General features: G+C 41.6%; 2 protein-coding genes across 5 annotated transcripts in view; one reads left to right on the forward strand and one right to left on the reverse strand.

The window, feature by feature from the left end:
* Window positions 1-14,449, reverse strand: part of LOC129814974 (forkhead box protein J3-like) — an 82,005-nt gene extending 67,556 nt beyond the window's left edge. The window contains exon 1 of the mRNA XM_055868166.1: window positions 13,955-14,449. The gene's annotated coding sequence lies outside the window, so the exon portion shown is untranslated. The remainder of the gene's footprint in view (window positions 1-13,954) is intronic.
* A 3,776-nt stretch (window positions 14,450-18,225) lies between these two features.
* ppcs (phosphopantothenoylcysteine synthetase) lies at window positions 18,226-20,633 on the forward strand. Of its 4 annotated transcripts, none has more exons than XM_055868169.1 (4): window positions 18,226-18,333; window positions 19,430-19,963; window positions 20,066-20,169; window positions 20,251-20,633. In XM_055868169.1, the coding sequence occupies exons 2-4, from the start codon at window positions 19,432-19,434 to the stop codon at window positions 20,572-20,574; spliced, it is 960 nt and encodes a 319-aa protein (XP_055724144.1). In that variant the 5' UTR covers window positions 18,226-18,333; window positions 19,430-19,431; the 3' UTR covers window positions 20,575-20,633. The 4 variants fall into 4 exon arrangements, with proteins under 4 accessions (XP_055724144.1, XP_055724146.1, XP_055724145.1 ...); XM_055868171.1 differs by having other exon boundaries at window positions 20,256-20,633; XM_055868170.1 differs by lacking the exon at window positions 18,226-18,333 and adding an exon at window positions 18,354-18,535.
* The last annotated feature ends 392 nt before the right edge of the window (window positions 20,634-21,025 follow it).

Consider the following 21,025-nt stretch of genomic DNA (forward strand, 5'->3'; position numbering starts at 1 on the left):
TGTGCGTCTCAGCCTCTATGCCTGTCATTATGGTTTTATTATAGCCTAAGCATGAGAAAGCATGTGTTGGCCAAGGACAAACAGCTGTATAGGTTAATAAAACTCCCTATTACTCTCCCGGGTCTTCGGCATGGCTTCTGTTTAACAGTGAGCGAGAAAGGATTTATACTGTAACACACTGAAGAGCCACAGCAAAGATTCACTACGAATTCTACAGCAAAATTGACTAACAGACTTCAATTGATATAGCGGGATTATTAAAAAACAAGGAAAGCCAGAGAGTAGAATGCCTTGGAGTTCAAATCAAATTCTGGGGTGGGACTATTGCTTTTATGAAACAGCCATGGAGGACATGTCTTTCAGATAGCAAGCGCTTGAATCATTTCTTTTTTTTACGATTCAAAAACAGATGAAATGCGCAACACTATGCTGCTTTAAGTTCTCTGCCAAGATCGCTGGAAATGAGAGAATTTTTGCAATGGATAGGACAATGACAACCAAACTGCATTGAACACCACTATGCTATACAATCCCCACCAATTCATGGTTATCAGAAAACAGAACACACGCGTACGCTCACAAACTAGGCTAATAACTAGACAGATTCGGAGAAGCCGATAGCGGACAGCATGAGGATATTTATCATATGACATTTTACTGCAATTTTATAATTAAAGACCTAAAAAAAATGGATTTCTCCGAAAGACGTTCCTGGTTCCCCCTCAGCCTCCTCCATATGAGGCGCTTTTGTTAGAGATGACTCACTTGGCGAAAGTGGTGAGTCATGTGGTATGCAACATGACTCACTGGTTCAGAGGAGCTGTGGTGCAGCAGAGCAGACTGCTGACCCACAGGGCCTGTCCACCAGGAGCTTCAACGTATTGACAGTTCCCCAAGATCATGCCACTTACAGACCCAAACACTTATCGAATAGCCACACACACAATCATACTGAATGTATTCTGCATCAGGACTCCATCAACTGAATACAATTCCTGGCTCTCATGACTGTGTGAATTTCTAAACATTTGTTAGCACTACAGTAGCATGTATCACGTTTTTGGAGGATTAAAGTTCAATTATCCATGAGTTTTGAAATTAATAAAAAAGTAGCATTACACCGTAGGTTCTGAAAAGTGCATTTGCAACTTCTTGCCTTGGGCACCAAGTTAGCAGGGTAAGTAGGGCTGCAAAACTACAAGAGTAGAAAAGGAATAGGCTAACGCTAACCAAATAAATAAAGCCTGCTTGCTATGAACCCTTAAATGTGAAGTTTGTAAGACAACATGAAAGTCAAAGAACAAGAATGAGGCAGGCAAGGGGGTTTCAAAGCCAGTCATTTCTGAGGGATAATGTGACGAGAGCACTATGGGGATTATGAGTCTTGAACCGCTCCACCCAGTAGTAAATCAGTATTAGCCAAAGAGGCACTACTAATTTCTTCATCCTCAATCATGATCACTTTTGTCAGAACATTAACTTTGACACTCTGCAGCTAGACGTTCTGTGAGCTACAGAACTTGTGTGCTCGGTTTCTACAGCGCCCATTAAGTAATTCAAGTCCCAATGCGCACACCGTCTCTCCCTCACCCCCCTACCGAACACACACGTTCTCTGCCTCCTGCATCTTAATGGGGGGAGAGAAACCAGAAGGGAAGGCATCACAGTATTAGAGGAAACCCAATAACAATTTGTGAACATACCCCCTGGAGCGGCCATGCCAGGGGGGGGTGGTTCCAGGGGGGGGGTCGAACTGAGCGGGGCCGGTCGTGTCAAACTGACATTTCAAAGCAGCAAAGCATTGTACAAGGGAAAGAGCAGCCAAGACGCTGCATTCAACAGCACAGCTTGTTTCTGCTTCAATGAGGCAACACGCCGAAAAACTGCAATTAGAGATTAGTTTGAGATGCTGTCCTCATAGGAAAACAGCACCGTTTTCCAATTAAAGCCAGCTCATATCAGACCGCTCTCATAAGCATTGATCTTCCCCCTGCTTTATTTTCAGTGATCACCAAGCTTTATGGTCCCGTCCCTTTTAAACATAATTCATGTAGAATCGGTTCTTCGGTCTATAAAGGATGGGAATTGCCAAGGACCTCACGATACGATATTACCATGAGATTTAGGTGCCGATACGATATGCATTACAATTGTCCTCATTCGAAAACATGTGGGTTCACTATTTTAAAAAGATTGATAAGCTATAGGATGAAAAATACCTGAGTTTTGGTGCAGGTAGTTATGAGTAATTAGTGCTTTGAGGTCAGTTCGATAACAAAATAATCCAGTTTTCTATTTCAAATATATATTTTTTAATTTTTTATATGAAATCCACCTGAATCGTGGGTTGAATGTAACAGAATAAAACAAAGAATAAAAGGCCAATCAATGGTAGTTACTGCTCATCGCTTTATCATTCATTGACATTAAAACATTTCAGTTGTGCATGTTACACTTTTATTTGATGACTTTCACTCCAAGTCATCATTGCATCTCTATAGAGCTGCTGCCTATGACAAAATCTAAATTGTAGTAGTTCAAAGTAATTAAGACATACTTTTATGACTGCTGAAAACCAACTATTACTTAGATCATGTATTTTCAGGTAGAGGTAGCTCACGAAGCAAACGCTCTCTATTCTTCTCAAATCAGGCATTCAAAGGGCTATTCTCTGTGTCTGTCCCACTCAAACCTAACATAGCATATGTAAAAGAAACAGACTGGACAAGTAGGTGTGCAATGGATTATGGCCATTGTAGTTTAATGCAGAAAACGTGGCAATTACGTAGAATATAGGCCTGTTGGAAACTAACTCCTTACTACATTTCACAGTTCGGGCTTGATCGGATCGCTCTAGAGAAACTGCACAGTGTGCTTCTTGAGCTCACAGGAAGAAGAAAAAACAGAACTAAATGGAATTCAAATAACTTAACCTACTCGCAAATAGGATGCATGTACAGTCAACTAGCGCTAGCTAATGCTACCTACTGAAGCAAAAATATATACATTTTTTTACAAATGCGATACTTTGAGTCATATCTATAATAGTGCGTTATGAAACTGTATCGGTTCTCCCCCGCATTGAATACAGTCTATGCACACATGGGGGTAGACCAAGATGGCCTAGGTACTATAGGTGGTTTCCCCTTCATGCCCAGTGCCACTACACTAACTAAAAGCCTTTGATATCGATTGAATCATACGTCTGAGTGACAACATGGATAAATTGGATACATCAAACAGAAAGTATATCATTACGGACTTTGACAAGGCTAATTAGTTAGATTCTGACATTTTTGGAATTGGCTTGAGGGAGGGAGAGCCAATATAAAATTCAATCATTTGTTGCTAATGAGATATTACATCTGAAATGTTTGCAGAATGCCTCTGTGGCTCTGCGATAACGAATGGAATTCTCTGAGGTGACTACCATGCTGACACAGCCTTTGGGTGCTTAAATCCTAAAATGGGTTTAACTACATTTTAATTGACATATTTAACCACCGTATTCTCCTGCAAATATAAGTATCTCTGGCACTCTTAGAAGACATAAGTAGGTCACTCAGTCTGAGTTATTGATCCTGGCATTGATCAAATAGTGCAGGTATAGGGAAGACAGGACTAAGCCGAGTGAGGCCTAATGGCAGTCAAACACTAACCGTTATCAACACTAATGTGAAGGCCATTTGATTTAACTATACATTCAATACAATTGACATAGCCTACATAACAACGACTACTTCAAATCAACGACTACTTCAAATCAACGACTACTTCAAATCAATGGATATATATTCTTCCTAGACGTCAAGGTTGGCAGATGTGTGTGTGTGTGTGTAGCCCTATTGCACAAGACGTAACAAAGTGCACGCTTTGATGAAGGAATCTTAATTCCTGCACTGGACAAAAGACTAACACAACACCAAATTCCTCCAGAGATAGAGGCAGCAATTGCTTCAGACATGACCAGGTGCAGCATGCTCCATCCCACTCCAGCCCCGGGGCCTGCCTGCCTCCCAGGCCCAGTGGAACATAGCCCTGCCGGGGTCAGTGGCTGGGCTTCCAGGCCGTCAGTTTACCAGGGGATGACTCACCCTGGCTGACCCACTGTCCGTCACCTGGGGACAGCCATTCTGTTGCACCATGGATCTGCCTCGCCTCAAGCTCCTTCACCGACACACTGGAACGGGCCCTATACACTACACGTGCAGTTCTACTTACTCGTGTGGCTAATTTAAAAAATAATATTAATAAAAATGTTGGAAAGGACCGTGTACAACGCTCCGACGCCATTTGCATGAAGTGTGTCGTGGCCTTGACACTTCCTTATTACATTATAGGCCACTGGCACAGTGGCAGGGCACCGCAGCCATCCTGCCACTCCCCTCCCCCCACCGCACACCCGCTCATTCATCCACTCTGACGGAGAAGCACACAGGCCAGAGGAAGTATGACTCATCTGAGTAACAAGATGCATTCTTCAGAAATCTCCACAGACGTGTTGTTTGCTAAGTGAGGAGCAGCGAGTGAATGTAGTGGTATGGGTTAGCAGAGAGAGAGAGAGAGAGAGAGGGGAGAGGGGGAAGAGAGTAAATCACTCATTGTGTCGGTTATGGCTCCACAGACCGACGTTTCCTCTAACTCCACAGAGATCCCTTGGCTTCATTCTGGGATTTTCTGAATCACAAATGAAACCTGTGTGCACATGAACTACGTGAAGAGTAATTTATTTGAGTTTCAGAAACACACAATATAGTGGGGGAGACTTAAGACGTTCTGCTGAGCAGGCAGAAAACATTGAGCCACAGGGTAAAGACCATTTAAAAATCATACGGTTGAGACATCTAACTTAACACAGCAGCCCCCCCACCAAATAATCCATCTGCTAAACTTGGCCATCATCCCTAAAGATCATGTGCATTGCACCACATCACAAGTCTAGATAAAATATCAGAAATTAGGTGGAGATAATTTGTCTGGTCTGCATTAGCATTGCGAGAGAGAGATGAGAGGGGGAGAAGAATGAACAGTTACTGAAGCCATAGAGACGAGGCTGGGTGAATGGTCGCCTAACTGGTTTAACCCCAGCAGACTTGGGACAGTGACCGTCACAGTGAGTAGCGTCTCCACATACTACTAACACATTAAGCCTGACTTGACTAAAAATCAGGATTAAGAGCAAGGGCTTCATTAAACCGACCCTGCTTTTCCTCGCTGAACAGAGAGGCTGGAAGTATAAACACACACACACACAGGCCATCGTATTATTCCAGTGTTATCAATGCTTCCAGCAAAAGGACTTGCGACAACTTTGTTTTGGGATGAAGAATCCTCTCTCAAAAAGGTCATCTTTAGCAAGTTAAGCCATTTAACTTGGAGGTGAAATTTGCATTGGCTAAGAGCGAATAAGCTAGCCACTGTAATTAAAATGGATACTAAATAGCAGGAGGAGAGCTCCATTCTCATTACTTAAGCTGTGTAAGCTTAGCAAAAGCCGTTGCCAGCACACAGCTCACAAGTCTCTTAAGAGTGTGAATCGTATAGGCATATCAATTGCTTCTACTGAGCATAGGAAGAAAAAAATAAAATATATATTTTAAGTCCTGCGATAGGCGATGACAACTCAAGGACACCGGGTACAATATGATGAACTAATGAAATCCTGTCAAGGTATTAGCAGTCTGTCTTACTCATTACGCATACTGTTAGTCTCACATGGCAAGGTCCTACTATGGATGTTCTGATCTACACTTATTTATGGTCAAACCTTCACTGTAGTCAATTTCACTGGGAAAAGAAATTATTGTGGCGGTTAGGCCTTCTTACAGCTGCCACGTGCAGCCTATTCTGAGAACCACAACAGCCCCACGTGGCAAGAGATTAATTCATGATTCCCTCTGCCCTCTCTCACCCACACGTTCTCGAGCGCGAACCCACCAGGCCACAGTGTGGGTAGCTGGTTCCTCTGTAGCGGCTTCAATAGTCTACATAGGGAAGGTTGGTCCAAAAACATGGCACCAGTACACAAAACAAGGCCCTTATCTAAGCTAGCGGATGGCAACATGGACACATTGAGAGATTGAGTTAAAATGTGTATACTTGTTTTCGATAATTCTGGGCAAGCAGAATAATTAAAACATTTATTTCACTGATCAGTGTCCACAACTAGTTTCTGCCCAAATTTTACAGCGCAAGTACACTCCACAGACACAGTTTCAGCCTTGCATATTGGAGAGAGGGAGACAGAGTTAGGCAGTGTATTGCTAGATGAATAAAAAAATGTATTCAAGCGTAGTTCTTCAGTAAACTTGCTCTCTCCATCCCATGAGGAGGTTGGTGGTGGGGGGGGGGGGGTTGTTTGAAAACGCTGAACCAATGCTGCATTCCCACATCCAGCGAACGGCTTTTTAAAAATTCATTAATTTACAGCAAAAATAGATTAAAGCAACCAGCTGAGCAAAACAAAAAATTTGGCTCCTGAATAACATTAATGATAAAACATCTCCCACAAGCCCTGGGGGTTTCGCCTGAGGAAAAGAAGTGCTGGCTTTCTTTCACCTTACAGCACCTTGAGAATAATTTATTTTTTTAATCATTACAAAAAATAATGCGTTTCTAATTGTTATTTTTAATTATGACTTTCCTTAGATGCAAAACAGCTGCATAAAACCTGCAAAACTAATTAAAATCCATCCTTGAACATTCCATTTCCACATAATGCTTTGCCAATGTCAATCTATTCACCATTTGATATCACAGCTTCAGAGTGTTCAATGACAGCTGCTGCTGGCCCCTGTAAATGCCTGGAACTGCAGTTACTGTAATTGCTCTGGCCAGCACTAAATGAGGTTCACTTAAGAGCAATTATCCCCCTCTGATCTCTCATATAAAGATATTTCTTTAACATGGAGAAGTGGGCTCACACAACTACAAATAAGATTCAAATTGGAATCAGGGACGCATTTCCAGGAGATGAATGGCTTCATAGCTCATCTGCATTCTGGCGATGCACAGCATTGCTAATGAAGACTGAGCTAGTCCCATCTCACCAACACTGCAACCAGGAGCACAAACTACATACTGGATTAGAGCAGAACATAGGAGAGATTTCAAACGAACCCTTCAGAGTCACTTAGGCCTGAGCTGCTTCAGAGAAGGCGCCTGCAATAGTTGCCTGCCATCACAACAACGAACAGAGGAGCATGTATGTGCACACCCAATACCCAGCAGAAAGTCTTGTAACACAGAGCCAGGACAAAGTCTTTCTTTCACATAGGAGGTATTTTTTAGGCAAACATGACAGATAAAATACAATCATAGACCATTCGTTACCCATAATTTCTCCATGGCACCAATAGACATTTTTGCAGTTAAAGAATTTCTTGCAATTCTACAAATTTTTCAATTTTGCAGTTTTAAAGCAAGTTCGGTGAAATTCTAGGCATTTTGCATGGCTAATGCTGTGTTATTTGCTCAAAACAATGTTTTGGGGCAATTTTCATTTCTCCCCGTCTTGCTTTTATATTGGTGATTGTTAGTTCTCAAAGATTATAAAAAAATATATATAGGTCCATTATCTTTTCTACATACTTTGTGGTTTCAGTTGTTTAAGTTAATACTGAAAGCATTTCTTTCCCACTGTTTGGCAGCCCGCCCAAGGATTAATGGCAAAGAAATCCCTGGTTATGAACAAAGATATGATCAATCAATAAGGACAATGCACCACAATATTGCAATTGGATTGAAGACATACTGCCCTCTACACTTGCACTACTGCGGTCAGTCACCAGTCAATCAAAAGAACAGCCCAGCCTACAATATATATATAATATGATGATGATTGCTAATATCTTGACACTGACTGCTTGGGCTGGTCTGAATGGATAGCCTCCCTCCGGAGTTCTGTCTGTCCGATCCCTAAGGAAGCAGGGGACTGGTATATTTCAGCCTGCCGGGCCTGGGGCTCAGCTACCACCAGCCGTCGGGTTACTGAGTCTCACGGACTGCCATTTGAATAATCGCTTCAACAGGGGGAGAAATGAAAAAGCCTCTCAGTGAGACAGAGCTAGGCACAGGGCCACAGATGAATTTGAAATGAGCTGCTCGTATGCGAAAGGTGAGAGACTGCCTCTTACAAAGGCTTTGTCAGTTTGGAGACCCTACCCACCTCTCCACAATGGTGTCATTATCCTATTAAGCTTATTAAAAGAAATAGCACAATATTCAATACTGGATTCCGCAATTTTATGAAATACAGTACTTGCAGGTAGATAAAGATTAATACCTTAAGCCAGTGAACAGGCTCCAATGATTTTAAAAAACTGAAAAGTAATTGTTTCATTCAGATGTTTGTAGTACCACTAAGCACAGCTGGATCAATCAATGCTGCACAATATCTCAAAAGCCAGGGAAAATGCAGGTCTGAAAAGACAGGGCTCTGAAAAGACAGCAGGCAGACTCAAGCATAATCCTTGTGAGGGTACACCTGAAGCATTAACCTAAACCATCAGCACACTGTATAGATATTCTGTCCCTGACCACAAGAAAATCTGCCAATCTAGCTTGTGAGGAATGGAATCTTTCAGTCCATAACAGTAAGGTGGTAATTGGGTGGGTGGTAGAGCCCCTTTCAATGTGCTGGTTTTCATTTGTGGAACGCTAATGTTGAACAGATTTAACCCCATAGTGCTTGCTTGTGGTCGCATTGTGCCTCATCTCCTCAAAATGCTGCACATCCTTGGATGGAAATGGTTACAGACAGACCGAACAAGCAGATGCTGAACATCTACCTCAACTGACATTGTGCATTTATACCTGCTTGGAGGTTAAGATTTTTTTTGTTTTTTTTTTTAAACAAGGCCTACAATTTCAAACTGAAAGGGGTAGTCTAATCCTTAAAATTATTAGTAGAGACATTTAATTACACAGGACCAACGACACATAGCATCTAAGAGTTGCCTAATTTAATGCAGACACAAACGTTGTGGCCGATACTGTTCAATGTCTAGGCTACATGACCCATACATTTGCATAGATAACGGATATGAAAACCCTCAATAGAATAGGAGGTGAACACTGATGCAGACTGCTGGACTAATTTCACAATGCTCAGAGAACAGTTCAGCACACACAGCCGCAACAATGCTGCATCACGCCGCACAATATCTCCCGCTCTGCTATCCAGTCATCCAGAAACAACTCATTCACAGTTCATACAATTCCTTGAAAACACAGAATTTTTTTAAACGTGTGAATTTCTCACTATCTTGCATGTTGTGTGAAACTAACGGGAAGTGGGGGAGGTGCCAAAAAGTCTTATAAATCTAATTAAAGATGATTACTCCACTTCTCACTATCAAAAAAGATTAGGTTACAACCTAAAAGCAGACTACCATCCCCGAAGTAAAGACTCAAACTGTGAACAGCATGAAGGATAGTACAATATCGATCCCAAAGGTAAATTAGCGGAGGTCAATAAAGAACACCTATCCATCACTAGGGGAGAGTGAGAACCTCGATGGGATGTTGAATGACAATTAATATTTTAAAATCACCCACATTTGCAAAGCCCTCCCCATTACCGCTCAGTAACAAAAACAAAAAACGGTACTTTGAGGAATCAGACGCATGTGTGATTTATGCACATTGTCATTTCTAAAAACCAAGTCAAAATAGAACCAAAGACTTACTCAAGTCATTGTAATGCCAGTGGAGTGATATCAATACTTGAACAGCTTCAAGGCTGCATGTACATGCAGACAGCATACAGTAGCTGCTATTTAAAGATGCACTATGCAGAAATCACGCCGCCATTTCCTGGTTGCTAAAATTCTAATAGTTTGCCTAATTTCAGGTTGTGACAAAACAAGCCGTCATTATGTAGAGAATCACTATACCATTAAACCACTGTGAAATAAATTTTCCATAACTAAAAATGTTGTATATTCAGCTGTTTGATGCGGATTTACATAACCGAAAGACTCAAAAACGTAACTTCAGAACGGAAAGCATTGAAATAGCACACATAGAACAGATATACAGCTTCTTAGACTTGCTTTCAACGGGAATTAAAGATCTAACCCACATTTCTGTGTGAATTTGGTCAGGTCACCAAAAAAGTTAAATATTGTAGCTTTAAATAATGGATGATTAAGACAAACCGGGTCTGGTCTATCTTTGTGGGACTAAGCTTGAGAATGTTTTTTTGTATTTTTTAGTAGGACATAACAGAAATGGCACATATATAGAAACAACTTAACTTCTGTTTCGTAGACATGTGATAGAAAACTGTAGCTACACATTTTACACCAGATAATGTGATATAACCAAATATTTTAAGGAGTACATTACAGGAAAGTCGCATAGAAACTGCCGCCATCAATTTTGCAACTAACCTGTTCTTGACGACACTTTTTTTCTTTCTTTCTCCAAATCAAGAACAAAATAAATTCTCTTCCAAATGTCATTTTCCAGTTGCTGGTGATTCTACAAAAATCATAGATTTAATATCTGTCTGAATATGTTTTGTATTGAGTGAGATACAGCGCATTCGGAAAGTATTCAGACCCCTTAACTTTTCCCACTTTGTTACTTACAAGCTTATTCCAAAATGGATTAAATAGTTTCCCCCCCCCTCAATCTACACACAATACCCCATCATGACAAAGAAAAAACAGGTTTAAACATTATTATTTATTTTTTTACTGCAATATAACACTTACATAAGTATTCAGACGCCTTACTCAGTACCTTGTTGAAGCACCTATGGCAGCGATTACAGCCTAGTCTTCTCCGGCTACCAAATGGAGCAGAAGTCTAAGGCACTGCATCTCAGTGCTAGGAGTCACTACAGACACCCTGGTTTGAATCCACAACTGTCCGTACCACAACTGGCCGTGATTGGGAGTCGCATAGGGCGGCGCACAATTGGCCCAGCGTCGTCTGGGTTTGGCCGGTGTAGGGCGTCATTGTAAATAAGAATTTGTTCTTAACTAACTAGCCTGGATAAATAAAAGGTTAAATTAAAAAAAAAATGCTACAAGCTTGGCACACCTGTATTTGGGAAATTTCTCCCATTCTCCTCTGAAGCTCTGTCAGGTTGGATGGTGAGCGTCGCAGCACAGCTGTTCTAAGGTTTCTCCAGAGATGTCCGATCGGGTTCAAGTCCGAGCTCTGGCTGGGCCACTCAAGGACATTCAGAGACTTGTCCCAAAGCCACTCCTGTGTTGTCTTAGCTGTGTGCTTATGGTTGTTGTCCTGTTGAGGTCCTGAGAGCTCGGGACAGGTTCTCTCTGTACTTTGCTCTGTTCTTCTCTCCCTCGATCCGGATTAGTCTCCCAGTCCCTGAGAAACATCCCCACAACATGGAGAATCTTTAGGTGCCTTTTAACAAACTCCAAGCTGGCTGTCAGGTGCCTTTTACTGAGGAGTGGCTTCTGTCTGGGCACTCTACCATAAAGGCCTGATTTGTGGAGTGCTGCAGAGATGGGAGAACCTTTCAGAAGGACAACTCTCTGTCAGAGTTACCATTGGCTTCTTGGTCACCTCCCTGACCAAGGCCCTTCTCCCCCAATTGCTCAGTTTGTCTGGGGCAGCCAGCTCTAAGAAGAGTCTTGGTTGTTCCAAACTTGTTCCATTGAAGAATGATGAGGCCATTGTGTTGTTAAGGACCTTCAATGCTGCAGAAATGTTTTGGTACCCTTCCCCAGATCTGTGCCGACACAATCATGTCGGAGCTCTACGGACAATTCCTTCGACCTCATGGCTTGTGTTGGTTCAAGCTCTGACATGCACTGTCAACTGTGGGACCTTATATAGACTGGTGTGTGCCTTTCTAAATCATGTCCAATCAATAGAATTTACCACATGTGGACTCCAATTAAGTTGTAGAAACATCAAGGATGTTCAATGGAAACAGGATGCACCTGAGGTCATTTTTTGAGTCTCATAGCAAAGGGTCTGAATCCTTATTTTTGAATCAATTAGCAAAAAATTCTAAAAACCTGTTTTTGCTTCATCGTTATGGGCTATTGTGTGTAGATTGAGGGAAAAAAGTACTTGAATCCATATTAAAGTTACGACTAACATAACAAAATGTGGAAAAAGTCAAGGGATCTGAATACTTTCCAAATGCACTGTATACCTCTTACATGTGTGCATAACTTTTTTTTGTTTGTCACATTGTATGACGAGCTGTCATCTACTGCGTGGCTGCAGGCGCGATGCATTGAAACAACTAGTTCCTGCCAGGGTTTGGAACCGGTTCAGGGAAAATAAGTACATTTTCAGAGCAACGGAAACAGGAGCAGGAACAAAAGTGATTTCTAGTGTTCCAGAACAGAATCGTTGTTTTCAAATCTTGAGAACTGGTTAATTACGTTATTTTTAGTTTTACATCTTTTTTTCAAAAATATTGTCTATTAGCTATATAATTCTGTGAAGTTATAGTGCTAGTAATAGCCTAAATACATTCCAATTCCGTCATGATGTTCAGAGCTTCAAGCCAATCCCCCTCCATGTCTGCCCCTCTCCCCACCTGTCAAATTTCAGTTAAACCTAGCTCCTGCAATTATTTGACCAAACATGTAAACAACTATCTTACCCGTTGCTGCTCTATTGGCGCTAATTGGAGTAAATGAATGAGCTAAAAGTAAAAATGATGTTGATTTCACACAACAACAAAAATATATACGAAAACTAACTATATGAACCGTAACTTTTGGGGGGGGGTTCGAACTGGTTCAGAACTATATTTTCCTCAACAGAAATACAATGATAAAACATTTAAATGTTCTGCTCAAAACATAACTATTGTAAAATAATTTCGGTTCCAACACATGGCTCCTGCAAAGATGCTGGGAAATGCTATATGTGCAGAAGCTACGATAGCGAGAAACATCCTCACGCAATACAAAAAAAATATTTATCTGAGTTTTCGCTGGTTTTTGTATATCTACTTGTAACTGGAAATTATATATTTTTTAAATATACTTTTTCACGGAATCGAGAACGAAGAAAATATCGCAAAGAACAGGTACATTGATCAAATCTATGGCGGCGGTTTGTATGGTGCTTTCCTGTAACGCCCAGTATAGACACCAACAATATTTGGTTATATCACATTATCAGGCGTACAATCTGTAGCTAACAAATCAGGAGTTTGTGTTACATCCCTGGTTCTGGAGTCATAGGTTGTGCGAGTCAAACTACTATAACCTGAATCAACAAAGCCTTGCTCTCAAGTGCTTTTTTCCCCTTAATTCTTCACTTCAGGTAGCCAAACTAGCCAGTGACATTTTGACACTGCATACATTTTTGATTAGTTAGTTAAAGTACAGACGCTTAAGACCATTGATTATCATCCATATCTCGAGAAATCCCACAAAGTCAGACAACATTAAATTGACAGACGTAACGCATTCCAACAGCTGATGAGGGACCAAACGTACCAGCCAGTCAAGCTGGCTAGCTCGAGTTAGCTAAAGACAGTGTGCGCACAGTGTGACCCATTCCTAAGTTAGCTAACGATAGCAACTTAGCTTGAGTAAATGTTGCTAAAATGGCTAACATTTTAGCAACACACCTTGTCAAAGAGTAGTTGGGCTTCTTTGCAATATGGATAGTTAGCTAAAAATATGGAAAAACGAATGCTACCGTGGCGTTAGCTGTCAAAGTTGTTCAGTTGTCAATGGTGCTAACCGTCAAGTTCGAGAGTTATAGCTAGCTATCTACGTATTGTGATCAAGCATGCTAGTTATCGTGTTAGGAAACGAGCTACCTGGATCGTTAGTAATGATGTCCCTATACGCCCCGTCCCAGCAAAAAGAAAACTATCAAGGCCTGATTGCTGAACTCAATCCCCAGAACTTCAGTACAGCTCACTTCCCCCATGAAAGTCGTCCATTTCATGGGCCTCAGTTCAACTACCATTCCCATGTTCTTACAGCTCACTTACCCTGGGTATGTCAGGTCGTTACCTTGGTCCAGGGCAGTGTTGAAGTATCTGCCCCCTCCCCTTTCACCTCTTCTTCAACAAGAAAGTCCCTCAGGTGCCTATGCTCTTGGAGTTTGTCCTAGGTAAGACCCGTTGAACTCTCACCAGTGTGCCAGTGTCGTCCCTCTTCGGCTTCTCTGCCTTTTCCCGTTCGCCTTTCTCTCGAGTCCAGTCTCGACAGCCAACATCCGGGACTCTGTCGTTTTCTACACAGGCTACAAAAAAATATATACCCGGAACTACTTTCAATACAATTCAGAGAACGACGCAAATTACAAACTGCACTGGCTACATTACTGCACCCGGTGATGTACACAGCCACAAAAACTAGTCCTCTACTTCACTGTCCTCTCTCTCTCTCTGCCTCTGCTAGAACCACGTTCATAATAATAATAACAACACATATTTACTCAATCATTATAATTACAACAAAATACGTGATTTTTTTTCTTTTTCTTAGCTATTAATACTCGTACTACAGTACTACTCGAGGTTATATTTAACAGCAAGACATTATTAATTTAGCTATTTTCTTGACTTTCTTTAAATCTATTACACTGTTGTTAGAAGCATCCTGTCAGCTACATGTTCATGAAACAAGAGAACGACACAAATTACAAACTGCACTTGGAGATGTACACAGCCACAAAAACTAGTCCCCTACTTCACTGTCCTCTCTCTTTTACAACTACTTTAATAAAACAACAATAGTAATAACTTTAGTAAGAATAACAATAAGAATAACAACACATATTTACTCAATCATTATAATAACAACTAAATAAAAAACATGATACAGAAAAGTTGTTTCTATGTGTTCTTACGCCTCGATCACACCAACAGTGCTTTGTATTTTGGTACACCAGAAGAAGTATATTAATTTCCAATGGAACTCTGCATTAGCCATACTGCATTGCGTTGTAGAGGCTGTTGTAGAGGCTGTTTGGGTGCGTTCTTTGTGGTGCATACATTGGATTTATTGAAGGTATGCATCGAATTGTATGCATAGATCGATGGCTTGGCGGAAATGGTAGCATGTGAAAAATGAAATGTTGTTGCACATATCCAGATGATGCTGCGTACCATTTTGCGTAAAAATACTGTAGGCGTGATCGAGGTGTTAGCTCTTAATAATCTTATTACAGGAGTTACTACAGTACTACTAGAGGTCATATTTATTTGCAAGAAATTAATAATTTTGATATTTGATTGACATTAGATATATTGCACTGTTGTTAGAAGCATCCTGTCAGCTATTATCTTAATAATGTTCATCTTCATGAGACATGCATTGACATTTTGGTAAATTCATCATACTGTAACGACCCTGGGTTTATAAACGCGCTATCGACTGTGCCGCAAAAGCATGCTCGTGCGGCAGAGTCGATTTCCGCGTTTATAAACCCAGGGTCGTTACAATACCTTGCTGGACTCAAAAACGTCTAATCTTAGCTAGTCTATCTAGTTCAGTATCATTTCAGTTTCCTCATCCAGTTTTTAGTGAGGCAACAGCACCTCCAGTGGATTAACATTGAAAATGCTTCACTTGAGCCACAAACAGGTTGCGATTCATATTTCTTCCAGTCCAAATACACATGACCAAAAGTATGTGGACACCTGCTCACCGAATATCTCATTCCAAAATCATGGGCATTAATAGAATCGAATATAATATAACTCTATTGTCCATCCAGGATGGACATTTTCCTTTGGCATCACCTTCATTAAAATAATCACATACACATACATTCTCACATCATACACATTTAAACCAGTCAGTCCATCATGTTGCATCCACTAACAACATAGAGGACATTAATACATTCACTCCCAACCGACCACTGTCCCAACTGCACTAGATAGATAAGTACATATACCGATACAATTTACTTTGCATTTAGTAGTCCAACAGCACAAGGAACGACTGAATGTTTGAACATGTTCCTGTTGGCCATGGGCATTCTGAAGCACCGGCCAGAGGGAAGCCTCGAACTGAGGGTGTAGAGGGTGGGAGGGGTCGCCAATGACAGCCAGTGCCTTCTTTTTGGTTGCCTTGTCAAACAGAATTCTCAAATGTGCCCCTGTGGTCGACCAATTACTTTACTGGCTGTTTACTATTCTGGTCAGTTTGCTTTTGCTCCTCACACTCAGATTACCATAGCAGACTGTCATATTGAACATGAGGATGCTCTCCACCAAGCTGCAGTACACCCTCTCCAGAGCATCCTGGCTGACCCCAAACCCCTTTCATTTCCTGATAAAGAACAGGCGTTGGCTTGTTAAAAAAATAAATAATAATCTGCTGTCTGCATTCTCTGTAAAACTCAGCTTGTTATCAATTTGTGTCCCTAGGTATTTAAAACACTCAACCACCTCCACTGGTTGGTCATTCAGAGAGAGTGGTTGGGACATTGGCAAGTTGTTGCCATTGAGGATCAGCTCCTTTGTCTTTTCCACATTGATGTGGAGGGCACATGACTGACACCATTCTTGAAGGTTGTTGGTCTGTTTAAAATTGCTGTCCCCATCTGACGTAGCATCTTTACAAAAAGAGTCCAACCAGAGCCATACTTAAAAAGGCTCACATTATTTCCTCTGCTCTTCATCTCGTTAGTGTAGAGAGAGAACAACAACAGTGAAAGGACATATCCCTGTGTTCAGGGTCAGTTCATCAGAGAGGGCCCCATTCATAAGGACCCTCTGTGGGCGGTCAGTTAAAAAGTCCTTGATCCAACCTACGAGGCCTCCTTTGACATTCAGGTCCAGTAGTCGTTTCCGCAGTGTGTGTATTTGCATTGTATTGAAAGCTGTAACTAAAATCAATAAAGAAAATGTGATGATATGATTTAGCATGTTGAAGGTGACTAGCCACCATGTTCACCAATTCATCGCAAAGGAGTTTGATGGGGTTGAGGTCAGGGCTCTGTGCAGGCCAGTCAAGTTCTTCCACACCGATCTCGACAAACCATTTCTGTATGGACCTCGCTTTGTGCACGGGGGCATTGTCATGCTGAAACAGGAAAGGGGCTTCCCCAAACTGTTGCCACAAAGTTGGAAGCACAGAATCATCTAGAATGTAATTGTATGCTGTAGCATTCAGATTTCCCTTCACTGGAACTAAGGGGCCTAGCACGAACCATGAAAAACAGCCCCAGACCATTATCCTGGCATCTGCCAAACCCAGATTCATTATACCGCCCCCCCCCAAAAAAACACTAACCTTCCCTGTTATTGTAATGGTAAGAGGTCATCTCTTGGAGGTATGATAACTGTGCATCTGTAGCTTTCTCACTCATCATTATTCACGATTCATTCAGGACTATCCATAATCACGGTAGCGTCCATATTAATATAGAAGTGTTTAGAAACATATTCTATTCTTATTTACAATAAAATTGACTCAAAAATGATAATACATTTTTTACCATTAATTTCTATTGGGCACAAACTAATCTGAAACACATCCAAAACAAATAGCAAATGCATCCAACAAGTTTGTAGCGTCACAAGCTGTAATTGCTGTACTTTCTGAACAGTTCCCCGATATGGATGAAAATAGCCTCAAATTAAAGCTTAAAGTCTGCATTTTAACCTCTTAGTCATTGTATCATTTCAAATCCAAAGTGCTGGAGCACAGACAAAACAACAAAACATTTGTCACTGTCCCTTTTGGAGCTCACTGAAAGCGGTTTACAGCCTCTTTTTCTTCTTCGATGGGGTTTAATGGCGGTTGGCATCCAATATTAATGGTGCATTACCGCCACCAGCTGGACAGGGTATTGAATGAGAAAATACAAATCCATTGCGTGAAAGACGGCAAAACAACGTCATTCAAAATACAGAAATTGACACGTCGACAAACAATATCCATCCCACTTATTCAATCACAATCCATTCCTCTCTGTGCTATTATCTTCACCCGACTCACTAGCAGTTTCAAACAAAACCTCAGTTCCCACTATCTTCTCCTATATGCGCCTTCCAGGACTACAGCATCTGCCAAGAGATGTGGACTTGTAGGTAGTGTACTTGTCCTACAGCCTCTGCCAGGTTTGGACCTTCATGGCACAGGAGGTTGTTTGCCAGTGACTAAAGGTATCTCGAAAAAGGCCACTGAATCACTACGTAGGTTATTATTATATCTGAAAAAATGTTGGAATCATTTGTAATGCAGTCACCTGGCAATTCAACCTCCACGACGTTAGGCGGCGACATAATTCCGAGTTCTTTACATTCCAATGAATGTAGCTAATCGAAGAAAACATCACGCCAGACAGCATCCGGAAGTCGCCCGGTACATCTCAATCATCAGCTACATTTTTCCCTCGGTGCCTTTTAAAGTAAGGAAAGTTTCTATTAATGAATACGATTCATATAAATATTAAGCTAATTCACTGATAACTGCAACATTAGCCGAATGGTCTTAGGCGCGTGCCCCATGTCAACGAACTTCCTTGTAATAGCAGCTAGTGTGAACCGCATTTTCTAAGGCATAACGTTAACTGCTGTAAAGTGCAGTCAAGTTGTAGCTAGTAGACAAAGGTGAGTCTAACATACGTACGTATCCTAGAGGCAAACCAGATACTCTTTCAAATAATCAACCAGTGACTACTATTCGTCCCCTCAAAAGTTTGTCAAGGTCACAAGTCTCTTATTCCTACCAAAAACGTAAATTATCTAAGAGATTGATGGCTTGGCTCCTCTCGCTGACGTTTAAAGGTGCTACACCATTTCTTGGTTGTTAAAATTCTAATAGTTCACCTAATTTCAGTTTGTAACAAAAAAAAAAAAAAAAACAGGTATAGTGTTGAGAATCATTGTTCTATCTTAACCGCTGTGAAATATCTTGTCCATAACCAAAAATATTGCATTTTCAGCTGTGTGAAACTGTTGTACAAAACCAAAAGACGCAAAAACTAAACTTAAGAATGTGAAGCATATAAATAACACAAAACAGTTATTCCGCTTCTTAGACTTGCTTTCGATGAGAATTATAGATCTATAACTCACATTTTTATGTGAATTTGGTTTGGTCACCCAAAAAGTTAGATATTGCAGCTTTAAACCAAATTATAAACTGGGTGGTTTGAGCCCTGAATGCTGATTGGCTGACAGCCGTGGTATATCAGACTGTATACCACTGGTATGACAACATTTATTTTTACAGCTCTAATTACGTTGGTAACTAGTTTATAATAGCAATAAGGCACCCCGGGGGTTTGTGGTATATGGCCAATATACCATGGCTAAGGGCTGTATCCAGGCACTCCGTGTTGTGCATAAGAACATCCCTTAGCCGTGGTATATTGGCTATATACCCCCCATGCCTTATTGCTTAATCACATACTTGGCAATGCATGTTAGGTTTCACATTCCTTTTCAATGTAATATTCGTCTTGTAAGCTGATGTTTCCCCCCCTCTCCTCGGCCAACTAGGCATGGCAGACCCCAGGACCCTCACTGCAGAAGGGAAGCTGTCTGAAGAGTTTGCTGTTCCCTCCCATGTAGAGGAGGTCAAAGGGCAGATGGCAGCGTTTGCTGTGCAGCACAGGGCTGCAGGGCACAGGGTGGTGCTTATCACCTCAGGAGGCACCAAAGTCCCCCTGGAGTCTCGCACCGTCCGCTTCCTGGATAATTTCAGCAGTGGCCGGCGCGGAGCCTCTTCGGCAGAGTACTTCCTTGAGTCAGGCTATGCTGTGATCTTCCTGCACAGACACCGTTCCTTATATCCTTTCACACGCCTCTACTCTGGGATTAATCTGCTGGACAGCCTACAGCTGGAGAGTGGAAAGGGGGGTTCGGTCTCTGACCAAGTCGTGGTCAACCAGCAGGCACTTCCAAACATTGGCAAAATCCTGATGCGTTACCAGGCGGTGAAAGAGGCAGGGCTTCTTCTGCCTGTGGAGTTCAGCACCCTGTCCGAGTACCTGCACCTCCTCAAAGCAGCAGCACAGGCACTCAGCCCCATAGGTAGGTACTGACACTCAACTAGAGGTAGCAGGGCTTATTGAGATGTACAGTACCTGCATGTGCTGGGATAGCTAACATGCGCTCTGTGATCATTCCACTCAGGGTCCAACGCTATGTTTTATTTGGCTGCGGCAGTGTCGGATTTCTACATCCCAGCATCTGATATGCCAGAGCACAAGATCCAGTCTTCCAATGGACCACTTCAGGTGAGTAAAGAAAACCATCAAATACAACAGCACATGCTCTTTATTAGAGATCCACTGTTAAGTCAAGATTCTTTCCTGTAGATCAGTATGAAGATGGTCCCCAAGATGTTGTCGCCACTGGTGAAGGACTGGGCTCCTCAAGCATTTGTGATTTCTTTCAAGCTGGAGACAGACCCATCCATCCTGCTGGACAGAGCTCGGCGGGCTCTGTCCACCTATCGGCACCAGGCTGTGGTAGCCAATGTACTGGATACCAGACGAGGTTACGTAGTGGTGGTGACCCCTGACACTCAGGTCGAGCTGGTACTCACAGATGAGGAAGCAAGCCGAGATGAAGAGATTGAGGACAGGATTGTCAGTAATCTGACTGCAGCTCACAGCCAATTCATAACCCAACAAGGCTGAGACCCCAGTTAACCATGCTAGGGCTTTCCTCAACTAAATAAAATATTCTTTGACCGAAAGTTCTGTTCTTTTGACCAGTTCATTGTTTGAAATTTGTAAACGTGTATTTTTCCATATAGACATACCTTGTGTTTAAATAAATTCAACTATAGGCATTGATCTTCTGACACATTATACTTAGTTTGATATAAGACATACCTCAAGAGGGCGCCAGAGATCTAGATAGAAACAAAATAGCCTAAATGTAAAAATTGCAGACAATAACCTGATAAACATATTCTATAAATCACTGGCAACACATGGCCTGTCTACAACTAACTTGAAACATTATCTACCATTACGTTGGGTCCAGCCCAAAGCTTGCACTAGCAAAGTTGCAGAATTGTATAAAATATTGTGGGCCTACAGACACAGCTGTAGGCTATTTGCACTAGGATAAGAAGCACCTGGG

Source organism: Salvelinus fontinalis, chromosome 18 (assembly GCF_029448725.1).
Source record: "Salvelinus fontinalis isolate EN_2023a chromosome 18, ASM2944872v1, whole genome shotgun sequence".
NCBI classification, from domain to species: Eukaryota; Metazoa; Chordata; class Actinopteri; order Salmoniformes; family Salmonidae; genus Salvelinus; species Salvelinus fontinalis.